Source organism: Prinia subflava, chromosome 11 (assembly GCF_021018805.1).
Source record: "Prinia subflava isolate CZ2003 ecotype Zambia chromosome 11, Cam_Psub_1.2, whole genome shotgun sequence".
Taxonomy (NCBI): domain Eukaryota; kingdom Metazoa; phylum Chordata; class Aves; order Passeriformes; family Cisticolidae; genus Prinia; species Prinia subflava.
Genome location: NC_086257.1, coordinates 10,016,171 through 10,028,752, shown reverse-complemented (window position 1 = coordinate 10,028,752; position 12,582 = coordinate 10,016,171). Strand labels below are relative to the sequence as shown.

Here is a 12,582-nt window from a genome sequence, read left to right as displayed (position 1 = left end):
GAGTATCCCAAGACAGCCAACGCCAGTCAATGAATTTCATGCAGTCATTAACTAAGAAGTTGAGGCCCAACATGCAGACAATAAAGCATTGCTTTTAACTTTGGTCTCTTTCTCACACAGTTTTCATACTAGTAAGACAGGGATACCAATAAATTTCAACTGTTGTCAGTATGAGCTAACATGAGGCTTTACACTCCTTCAGGGACTGGCTTTATGTGGTAGGAATACACACAATCATGAATTTCACACTTACTGGGAGGCCTGGAGAACCTCTTCGACCTGGAGGACCTGGAAATCCCTGGTCACCCTGAAAGTAGTAACAGTGATTGTTAATGCACATTATGGTTTATTATTTGCCCTGATTTTGGCCAATATGATTACAGAAGTTTTTAATGCTGTCACACTAAACACACTGTGAGATCACGACCACCATATTTCACTAGAAATTTTATGTAGCTTGACTTCTGTCTTGGACTGCTCAGATCAGTTCATAGTTTCACTAGAAATTTATGATTTTCTGTAGCAGGCATAATTGTGGCTCCCTCTTTCCTAATGCAAAGAAAACCTGGTAAATCTGTAATTTAACATTGAGCTTTTTCTCTTAATTACTTTCAGGATTTATGAATTGCCAACTGCAAGCTAGATACTGGCAAAATAAAATGAATTAACTATCTCTTTTATAACCCATTGCAATAAAAGGACATATTGGATAAAACTGATTCTGGATTTAATGAAAAAAGTAGTATCTGTCAAAATATCAAGTGTTATTTTTATCTTTTAGCAAATGCCATTAGAACATATTTTTTAAGTACTTATTTTGCACAAAAAGGTAGCACTTTTCCTTGCTCTGGTCCCATGACACAAGTTTTCCTACCTGAAAAAGTCACAAACCAAAACAAGTCAAAGTTGTTGTATATTGGGGGCCATTCCCAAGCACAGACAAATGCAATTTCCAGAACACTCAGCTTGGTTTGTACCTTTGTGCCATTGCATCCTGGAACACCTGGGAGCCCAGGAGGACCAACAGCTCCTGGTTCACCCTAAAAGAAGCACAAAATTGCCACAAGCTTTGTTTTTGCACAATCATATTGCCTTACAGAAACACTGAAAGAGTTTATGTTGGAGCAATGTTTCACAAGACTTGACAGATTACAATGTGTTCTTAAATCATTACAATGAGTAAGAATTGCTGACACCAAGATTTTTATCTCTAGGCCAATTGACAGAGACAATGTTGATGTTGAGACTGGAGTGAGCACATTGAGCTAAGGATAATTGTGCACTGAAGACTGAAGTAAGAGAGAAATGGTTAAATCAGTTTTGTCTTTACTTACAGGAAGGCCTGGAGGACCTGAAAATCCGGGTATTCCTGCGACTCCCTAATGATAGTAACCCAGAGAAATAATATTATGAATATTTAATAAAAGCTCATTAGGCAATTTTATTTGATTACAGTCATACTAAGAATGAGTGCAGGTATGATTCTAATAAAAGATCATTACTTCTTTAACTCTTCTGACTGTGAACCGAGCATAAGAGTTACACACAGGTAACCCACACTGGTTGTGCCCACAGAAAAAAATCCTAACAACTCTTTGTGGTATTCTAGTGTGACTTTGTCACTGCACACCCAAATATTAAATACATACAGCAACAACTTTGGATGTAAGGTGTAGCAAAAAGAGCAAAAGTTCTAAAAATAAATAATACTTGTGCATAGACCGTGTCCTAAATTTTAACCATACTTTAAAATTAAACATAATGTTTTGCTTTTATTTTCACAAATTATTGAACTAAGTTGGCAATTAGCATGACATTTAATACATGTAAGTTTGTTTAAAATACACTTACTCGTATACCTTTGGGTCCCACTAAGCCTGTAAGCCCTGGAGAACCCTAGATCACAAATGGAAAGCAATGTTTTTCAATACGTTTCAATTAAGAGCACATAAATGTCAACAGGACATGCAATATTTTCAATATCAATACCAACATGTGCACACAAAACCAGCTACATAGATAAATAAATAAATGATTGGCCTATTACAGTCAATAAAGGAAACAAGCATTTCATACAACTTGCATGAACGGTGGTGTCTTGCCTTCCCTTCCAGTGTTTACAGGGAGTGTATCACAGAATCACAGAGTGGTTCAAGTTGGAAGGGACCTTAAAGATGTTCTAGTTCCAAGCCCACTGGAGCTGGAACTCCCCTGGTTGCCCCCCATGGGCAGGGACCCCTTCCACTAGAACAAAGCCTCATCCAGCTTGGCCTTGAACTTCCAGGAATGGGGAACCTGCTCAGTGTCTCACCACCCTCCTACCCTCACAGTGAAAAAATACCTGTACCTCATCATAGGTCAAAACAAATAACCTTGTATGTTGAGAAAGCAGTTGCTATGGATTTGGTCAAACTGTGAGACCTGGAAGTGCTTCCCTGTGAGGATAAAGCTGGAAGGTTCCCAGATCTGAATGATATCCATGTAATGGTCAGATAGATTTATGTACTGTCACCTGTACAGCTGAGCATGGAAAGGAAGACCAGGAGCAAATTGAAAAGGGGCTAAGCAGGATGGGAGAGCAAGGCTAAAAGACAGCAAAGAATGCCAGTGACACTGCACTGTCTGCACAGAACCTGCTGGAATTCTTTCAAGATGCTTAGAGCTTCAGGGCTAGGAAGAAAATTTTACCATTCCCAGAAAGGAAATGGAAAATGTGAAGAACAGCATAGCTTCTAAAATCCTGGGCCACATTCTGTTTCAGATAATGAAGAGGCATTGGGTAGGAGAGGCTAACTGGCACAGACTACAACACATGGCTAACAGGCTAACAGAGGTCTTCTTGCTAAATAAACTAGCCTTACCTTTTGCCATTCTTTCAGAATTATTATCACTAACTAAAAGGGAAATGCTGTATTAGACACTTCAATGAGTTCAGCTAAAAGCTTCATCAACATGTATCAAATCTACAAGAGTATCACTTCCAGAAAGTATTGTAAAAATAAGATAGGACACAATAATGCAACAATACTTAAACAATGAAAACAATAAAAACCATTTGTTTAAAAGTATAGTTAAGTGCTGTAGCCACATTAGTGCAGGTCCTAGATCTAATCTGATTGTGGCAGCACCTTCCTGATTTACCCTGTGGCTGAGTTCACACCATATTTACACAGAAACAAGGCATTCACCAGAGCTAATTTATTTGTAACAGCAAGATTACTGTTCCTCAAGACAAATAGGCATAAAATGCTTTTAATGAACAATTTTTTTGTTTTTTTCTGCTTAGGCAGGAGTTATTGAAAATTCATATTCAGCCTCAGTTTAAGCATTCAGGAAAGCAAGCTCAGGTCACCGAAGTAATTCCCTCTATACTGAAGGCAATCAGGTATTTCCTAAACAGACCAAAAAACCATCTTTCCCTTCAAATTTTCTTACATCTATTTCTCATATTTGTCTCAGTAGTAGGTTGTTTACTTTCTTTTTAGCAACAAATGTCAAGATGTTAATGGATACTAAAACAAAAACTCAGGGTATACTGCCGAAATTTGTCTAAATCAATGTTCATTTTCTCTGGCAGTTGAGTCCAGCTGCTTTGGCACTGGCCAATGGACAACTGACAACAAAAGACCATGGTCATATCAGCCCTACTCTGCTGCAGTCAAAATGACTCTTGCAGCTGCTGACCAAACAACATCCCTAACAAATGGGAAGCTCTGAAACAGTTTTTGGTTTGGTTTTGTAAAGCAGAATTGTCTGCACAGCCACAGCTAAGTTTGACTGTCAAGCACAGGAGTTTCTCTGTGTGTATCTCTCTGTCTCACGTACATACCTACCTTTGGTCCCTGTGGCCCTGGAGGCCCTTCTGGACCAGGAAAGCCTCTTTGACCAGGTGGACCTGGAACACCAGGAAAGCCTTTTTCACCCTGTAAACGTTAAAATAATTAAACTCTTCAAATATCCATGAATTGTTCTTTTGATAGCTTATTTCTAAGGCATTCATTACTTGCAGTACCTCTTGGCTTTCTGCTGCTGTGGCAGATCCACATGTGTTTTGGTATTTTTAATCAAACTCAAATAAACTATGTAAAGGAAACAAATTTGAAGCTATAGAAGCAGAATACCGGAGGCTAAGTTACAGTGAAAGGGGTATTTTCAGGTTTTTTAGTTAAATATAGAAGATCCAAGCCTTAACTTGGTTTAAATGAAGTGCTTCAAGCCTGGAAGCTCATGGAAAAGATGTTTCAGCCCTTCAGACAGCAGCAATTTAGTATGCTCAGATTTACATCAGTGAAGAGCTGCAAGTTCAACACCTTTTACTTTACAGCATGACATGGGAGAGAGAGAATGGGGTTATCAATTCTCTCAGAGCCATTTTTCCTATTGCTTTATACAAAGTTATACAAAGTTCTTATATAAAGAAATCATGTGAAATTTTGCTGTGCAAAAGTTGGAGTATCCTATTCAGTGTACAAGACAGGAGCCAAGAGATGTCTCTGGGAAGCCAAAATATTTTGGCTTTTCTCTGCACCAATTCTCACTCCTCAAAATCCCACAAACTCACCAGATTTTAAATAGCTTCTAAATGAAATAGAAATGTAAAAAATAGTAATTATATATATTTATATTTCTCATGATAAAATGTAGCCCCATAATATTTTAACACATATGAGAATAAGAATTGCATTTTAAAGTGCCTGTGAGACCTATGTAATAAGTCGACATAGCTTTTTATAAAAAATCGTTTATGTAGCAGCATCCCAAGGAAGGAGGATGAATGCTATCCCAGGATGAACCGCTGGAGGGGGGTCGGAACCAGCTCAGGGAAACCAAACTCCCGGACCTGCCTGCCCACGGCTCTCTGAATGCAGAGCAGCACTGCGCTCTCCTGGCATCTTCACAGCCCTCTCTACAGAAAAGGCCATTTTGGCCACACTTTCTTCTTTGCAGATCAACAAGATCAGAGGATTTTCAGGTTGGAGAATTCTAAACACTGAATAATTATCAAAACATGTTGATTAATGTCATTATCCTGATTTTCTTCAGGAAATAGAAATCTTCATCAGTCTAAATAATGATTTACTCTTACACACAAATTGCTCAGTTATTTTACATGGAACTGATAAAGACAAGTTGTGGGTGTCCATTCTTATTAATATTTCTCTTTTAGTGGGCAGCTGACTTTTTTCTAGGTTTTCAACTGGTTTCAATGTCACTGTTTAGGACAAAGTCAGGTTAGACCAAATAGGAATATGAAAAATAAACAGGGAGATTTTACTGAAAATATTAGTATTCTCCTTCCCACTTATTAATATATATTTTAACAATGAACATATTTACTTCCACATAAATTTTCTCCAACTTCACAAAAGCAGATGGGGGTTAATCAGTGGGATTAATCATAATCCTACATCTTTATAGATGTCTGGAATCTCTTGATAAGGTTTAGTATGGCAACTTCTGTTTTCAGGGCCTGCCTAAATTGCAACCATGACTTCTTCAATAATGCCCCTTTCATTTGTGAATCAGTTGTTCATCCAACTGCGAGCAGGAGTTTCAAAGAATTTTTGGCATTTGTTAATTCAGGTTTGTCTAAAAGCCACTCAGAGCCACTGCCAAGCTGCTGTTGGCAACAGGCAGAGCTGTGGATCTGTTACTGCTGAGGGATTTGCTGCTCCTTCAGTGCTGGCAGGGTGTTTATGATTAGGACCCAGAAACTCATCCCCTGCTTCATCTGCAAGAGTTTGATGGCAGAGCTGACGGCAGGAGCTGGCATGTTTGATGCCAGTGTGTGCAGCTTTCCCCCAGGAACTGGCAAAGGGGGCGGGCAGGGTCGAGAGATGGAAAGAGGGAAGCACTGAACATGAGACTCCTGCTGGCATTATGAAATCTGTACCAGGAGAGCAGCTGCCAAGGTAATGGCATTTGTTAGGAGTTAGTGAAAGACCTGGTGCTTTGCACAGTTGTTCTGCTGGTGTCCAAACATCACACAGTGCTGTAAACACACTAGTGCAGTAAAAAAAATCAGTGGAAGAGTCTTAGTTAAACAGTTTCACCAAAGTTTACAGAATTTTGTAAGGTAATAATTCTCTGTAGACTCTGTTGGCAAAATGCCATCACACACTAAATTAACTCAGTGTATCAACTGAAGTCATCTATCAACAATTTCAACAAGTATATAAGCTAATATTAAAAAATGAAAATGTATATCTGTTCTTACCTTACTACCTTTTGTACTATCACAAAAGCAGGGACTTTTACCTTTGCATACACAGTTCTGAAAAACAAAAATACAAACTTTATAATACAAATATTTTTCTCGTTAAGTTGTTTGGAGAGAAGCAAGTAAGATCTCAGTGGTTTTAGTAAGTAATTATTTCACAGATATTACAACTTTAAAAAAAAATGTTTGTGAAGAGGAAATTCTCAACAGTGGCAAAGAGCTCACCATTCCTCTGCATTGTCTTGAGACAAATAAGAGCATTAGTGAGATCTTGCAGACAGAGTTTCTCATATTACAACAATCATGGTGTTTCAAATGTGTAACTTTTATGTTTCTTTTATGATGGAGGAAAGATGCTGGAAGTAGTTGCTGTTCTCTATAGGCTTGACAATTCCTAGCATTTGCTGCTTGTCTTTTAGGTGGCTGAACTTAGGTGAGATGATGCCATCTATCAATTTAAAAACAGCTGCAGGGAGCATTCCTCAGGTAAACAGATACTTGAACATTTATTTACAAAATTAATTAAATTAAAATCAGTTGGCCATGAAAGGCAAATCTTCAAGAAATTATTGTGTCTGCCTCTGATTTATAGACAGATCAATAGATGGCTAGGTGATGTTTCAAGCTAAATTTTTAAAGAGTTGCAAACATTAAATAGTTAATTTTTGTCATATTTAAAGAAGACTCACTCTTACCCTGATCTGATAGGTAGAATTCAAGTGGTACTGCATCACAAATTTGGAAAACAAAGGTATCATGTAAAACAGAAACTATCTAACTATGCTACCTTTATTATTATATTAATCAATATGATTATATCACCAGAGATATAAGAATAAGCACTAGTGCAGAATTAACAACAAACAGTACCCTGACTTCCCCTTGGTGAGGTCAATCTGGTACTGGATGGTCTAAATTAATTTAAATTCATCAGTTATATGACAGATATTTTAAGTCTTTAAATATCAATACAAGAGGATAAAGTGATATATCTCTCTAAATAAATTTGGGATAGTTTATCAGACAACTGTTCTTCTTGCTCCTTATTCAACAACAGTACCTTGCATCCCAAAGCATTCTCTTCAAAACTGATCATTGGTAGGGGTCTGCTAAGCAATATAAAAAGTGTAGTTGCTCAAGGCAAGATGTATACACAGGTATATACCATTATAATTCTACAGACCTCCATGAAGTTGCACCTTATTTCTGCCTGTGAAAGCAAACTAGAAGTAGATTCTTTCCAGTATCTGTATGCAAAGCACAGTTTTCAGGACATGTAGAGAAATCAAAAAATTAAATTACTCTACTGTAACAGGTATAACCTGCAGAAGATTTGATGTGTACAGATACAGAACAAATCCTTTTATCTAATAATGAAAGACAACTCAATGTGAAGAGAAATGCATGAACATGTAGAAAATTCTGACATTATACAATTAATCTAAGTTAATAAACTATTGAAAGAAAGAGAGCCTTTGCTCTTGAAGAAGTCAGAATGCTTAGAATATGCTTAATTTGCCATTAGTAAGCCTTCAGATCTATTTAGGTCTTTTTGTGTACACATATCACTTTAAATGAAATTGAAAAGACCAAAGATGATTTAACATTACACAGTCAGTTAGCTGGATAATACTAAATGTTTTGGCATATGATTTTTTTATGTAAGATTAGATTACGCCTTCTGTACAGGAGCTTTGAACCAAAAAATCATTGCTCATTTACACTGTTGGATGCTTTCACATCCTTGCAAGATGCCTGCAGTTCCTTTATCAAAGGATCATAAAAAAACAATACGATGTTGCCAGGTTATAAAATAAGGAAACTGAATATTAGTTATTAACAGTTTACTCAAAATTCTCAAAATAACATCTACATAAGTATATTAACCAAAGCCACAGGTTTACTGCATGTTTTTTGGTTTTGTGATTTTCATAATAATAATTAACATTTCTTTCAAATATTTAGATGAAGAATATTTTTGATCTAAAATCTAGGTCAAAGGATACAGTCAGATCATTATATGAATACCAAATCAAATCAATTTACCAATGAACCAAGATTAAAACCCCACACCACTTGGAGTAATTTACAGAGGAGCTCTTCTCCAAAGTGTTTTTAGTGATAGTAAATGTTATATTAAAGAGATACATAATTCCAGTAGGACATGGTGAGGCACATTTACTGCAGTGGTTCATGTTTTGTTCAGTGGGTGCAACCTTACCTATAACTCTGAATTGCCCTTCTGACACTACGGGATTGGATTCTACAGGGCTCTGACCTCTTCCTGCTCCTGATTCAGAGAGTAACTTAACCAACTGCTTAGAGAATATTCCAGTCCTCTCCTTCACATAATTCCTTAAAGAAATGACACAGAAAGAAGGAAGAAATAACATACTACAGACTGTGGTGTCACCCATACAAAGGTTAATGTAGATTGAGCATGGCACTGCTACTCCAGCCACAGCAGTGGTAGTAACTTGTTTTGGAGAGAATCTTACACAGTTCTCAGCACTTTGCCAGGAGCACTGGTTACATGAGGAATGTCAGAGAATGTATTTAGGGATGTTATCAAACCTGGATATGCTAAAGGATGTGACAAAGTCTGAATGTAAGGAGAAGAGCAGCAATGCCAGCCTTCCTATTCTGTCACTAGCACAGGCTCTGAGTGCTGTCACTCACATTGGTGGGGCAACACAGTCCCACTGGGAATGGTTTAAAGGCAGGAGGGTGGAGCACAGACAAACAGAGCCAAAGTCAGGATGATCCAGTATTGCTCCATTGATCTATTTTTTGAATGATATATACAATGACAGAACTGTCAGGGTATTTCTTTGTTTTGCCAGATCTAGAGAAGAGCAGAGTAGCTCAGCTATAATTTCAAAATACACACTTGTATTAAAAATATTGCTCCTAGGACAGAGAGGCAGTAAAATGCATTGCTGCAGGAAACAAGTACCATATTCTTTAAGTATAGTTCAGACCAAGACCACACAGGATGAGTAATAAAGACATTCAGATGAAAGCTGAGATGAAATCAAATGTATTGTGTAGGAATATAGCAAAGTGGCTGAAGTGGGGCTTAAGTGTGCACTTTTGGCCTGACTTGTCTTTAATTTCATGGGTGAATTCCACTGATGCCCAAAGTAAATTCTGGTTAATGTAAATGAAAGATGACTGTGCAACATGAGGTATTTTAAAATGAATTAAAAGCAGAGCAAGTGATATCCATTAATTACTGTGGACAGTAAAAATAGCCCAGGTGTCTTCTCTCAAGTGGGTGATGAAGCTGTCACTTTCCTTCACTGGTTATTCTAACAGCTGATCTGACTTATTTTTAAAAATGCATAATTAATTTTTCATTTAAACTTGATACTTATTTGCATCTCACCTATCCTGCCATTAGGTCTTTATCTCTTAATTTACAGAATCACTAAATTAGAATCCTATCACTATATGGAACATGACTTACTGGACAATATCGATTTTTCTGCCATGCGACTTTTTTATTCTTTTCCATCTTTCTGCTCATTTATGATACCCTGAGCAGCATAAAAATATGCATGACATCACAGTGGTCCTTTCTAAATGGAAGTAACTTATCATCTGATTTCATCTTTTCTGTAATTTCTCTTAAATGCCAATACTTATTAAAAATTACGTATCAGTGAGCCAGGTCCTTTAAGTCTTGATTATGAATTTTCAATGGCTGCTGACACATGGAGATTTTTGAATTCCTCCGGGGCTGTCTCAGTGCAGAGCAATCACTTTACACATCCCAGCTGCGTCTATAAATCACAACTGAGCACGTAGAACAACGCTGCTCCAACAGTTGATGTTCATATAGTGCTTAAAACTTCAAAAGGCCCATTTCACCCATACTCTATCAAGTGTTTTCTATTGCATCTAATAAAGGTGGGAGTAATACACTGTGATTACAGCAAGTGGAAAGTTTTGCTCTGCCATTTATCTACACTGCAGATTTGTGTTGGGGCAGGTATGCTGCACATATGTTAAATGCTGCACTTTCTGAAGAACATTATGGTGGTAGCTAAAGTTTCTAGCTTGGATACAGTTACAGTTTTGAAAATTTATCCTAGCCTGCACAAGAGGATGTGAGAGCAGAGCTTTACAGAAAAAGGTTCCCACTGTGAGAAAAGCTATATAAAGAAAATCTTTTTCTTCTGATGCACCTGTATTAAGACACTTATCTAGATTAGCACAGTCAGGAATTCTAGCTAGACAAGGGTAGTGGATACGTGACCCTATCAGCATATGCCTCATGTTGCACAACTGCAAATCACCATGGAGCGTGCAAGGTCTGGAGAATGAGGTCCCCTCACTCCAAAACACTGCTATCAAAACAAAATACCAGTCTCACAATTAGAATCTGTATACTAAAAGTTTTTCATGCATTCTAAGCATCAAACATGAATTCATTAAAATTATCAAAGACCACGAAGAACTTTGTGTTTTTTTAGTGATTGCTGGACCAATACAACAAAACCAAATTATTAAGCCTTCAATAAGTATAGACAACATAGAGCAGAAATAGGAGATGATGAGATGAAGGAAAATATGTCAGTTCCCAAACCCTGAAACATTGTGTAGTCACTTGTGAACTGGAAGGCAGCCAGACATTCCTACCTTAGAAGACTCCTGTTAACAGCCATGTATGCTATCAAAATTCACAGCATTTTGCTTACCAGTTGAATACCTAGCACAGGATAAAAATTATTTCATTTAGACTTTTCATTATAAAGAAATTCACCTTAACTAACTAATACACAGCCTGGTCAATAGCACCCAACACAGAGAGCCTGGGTCTAAAGGACAAGAGACAACTGTTCTGCTGCAGGCAGTGCAGTTGTTGAATAAGCTCCATTAAATACCTGTAATGGGAACCTTGCTCAGGGAATACTCTTGAATCAAAATGCCCTGCTGGTGACACAGGCCTTGTATTACTGGTTAAGTGCTGCTTTCAATGTGAGGTGCAGGAGAAAAGTCCTAAATATTTGTGGTCATAGGAGAACATAACACTTCACAGAAGCCAGACTTTGTGTTTAACTTACAGATACACAATTCATGGTCACATGACGTTAAGACATTTTTATCTGAACTTGGTAAGAATTTCCTTATGTTAAACCCTTAATTTTAAACTGATATGAGTTCTCTTGGAAGGGATTTGCTTATTCATGTAATATAAAGATATATTTATAATGCTATTTCAAACCAACTAAGCTAAATGACATGTAGAAAGAAATGGAAAAAGAAATGTATGTGAACATTTAAACAACCTTCTATTATGCAAGAAGAACGTGCATGAACCCCCTTTTTCACTTCAGAGATTGAAACCACTTTGGAAAAATTATTTTACTTTTTACAGCAAACCCTGTTGGTTAAGAACTTTGTACTACAGCGGTTTTGTAGTGTTAGGCAAATCTTTCATAAATATCAACACTTAGCACAATAAAAAGGCAGTAACATAAACCTTGGGTAAACAGTATAAGCCAGATGAAAACAAATTTTTCAGAGAACTTTTGGTATCTCTTGCTTCTTTTTCTGTTGACATACTTACTGCACAGCCTATCTTCTTTTTTTTTTCTGTGAATGAGCCTGTTTGTACAGAAGTTCCAAGAAACCACTGTAACATAGCTGTTCATAGAGGAAAACACACCACTGTGTCATTGGGAGTGTGTTCCACATGCACCTCCCATGGTACCAACCATACTCTTCTTCAAGCAGATATAGCACAATTAATTCTACTGGGCTTCTCCCTTCTCTCCAACTCACTATCAGTGAGGAAATATGAGAGGAGTAGGGCTTAGCAATCTTCACTTTGCCCATGTCTTCATCATTGCCTTAGGATAAAACAGATAAAATGTTTTAATGCAGAAAAAAAAAATAAACGTACTAAGTTTTCACGAATTCAAATGATTTGTGAGCTCTGTAGGGATGGCCATGAAGGCAAATTTTGTAGACATTGCCTAAAATTACTCAGTATCTACATAAGTAGAGATGGTATATTGTGTGCAGTTTGGAACACTGTGTGCTGAGGCTCTAAAATCTCCTGTTTTAGGGAGGGGGTTTGTGTAAATTACTTTTGGTCTATAAAGAGAAGATACAGAAATTCTCTCTCTTTAGACAAAGAGAATGATGTTTTTCCTTCTTCTTCTATACCACAGAATATTTTGACATTTAGGTTTATAATGACCAATATCTACTCTACAAGTCATCTCACTAGGGTTGAAGTCACTGATAAGAACTATCAGAAATGGAACCAAACTGTTCCTGATCTATTCAGATGTGTAAAATCTCCAAAGACAGTGCCATGAACTCCATCTCTGGTTGGCTTCTTCTCCTGA

At 37.2% G+C, this 12,582-nt stretch overlaps 1 protein-coding gene across 1 annotated transcript in view; it reads right to left on the bottom strand.

Annotated features, from left to right (window-relative positions):
* COL4A3 (collagen type IV alpha 3 chain) overlaps positions 1–12,582 on the bottom strand; it is a 56,238-nt gene that overhangs the window by 38,720 nt on the left and 4,936 nt on the right. The window contains exons 2-7 of the mRNA XM_063408075.1: positions 6,218–6,274; positions 3,834–3,923; positions 1,852–1,896; positions 1,335–1,379; positions 978–1,040; positions 254–307 (exon numbers count right to left, since the gene is read on the bottom strand). Of these exons, the coding sequence (XP_063264145.1) occupies positions 254–307; positions 978–1,040; positions 1,335–1,379; positions 1,852–1,896; positions 3,834–3,923; positions 6,218–6,274 (354 nt within the window). The remainder of the gene's footprint in view (positions 1–253; positions 308–977; positions 1,041–1,334; positions 1,380–1,851; positions 1,897–3,833; positions 3,924–6,217; positions 6,275–12,582) is intronic.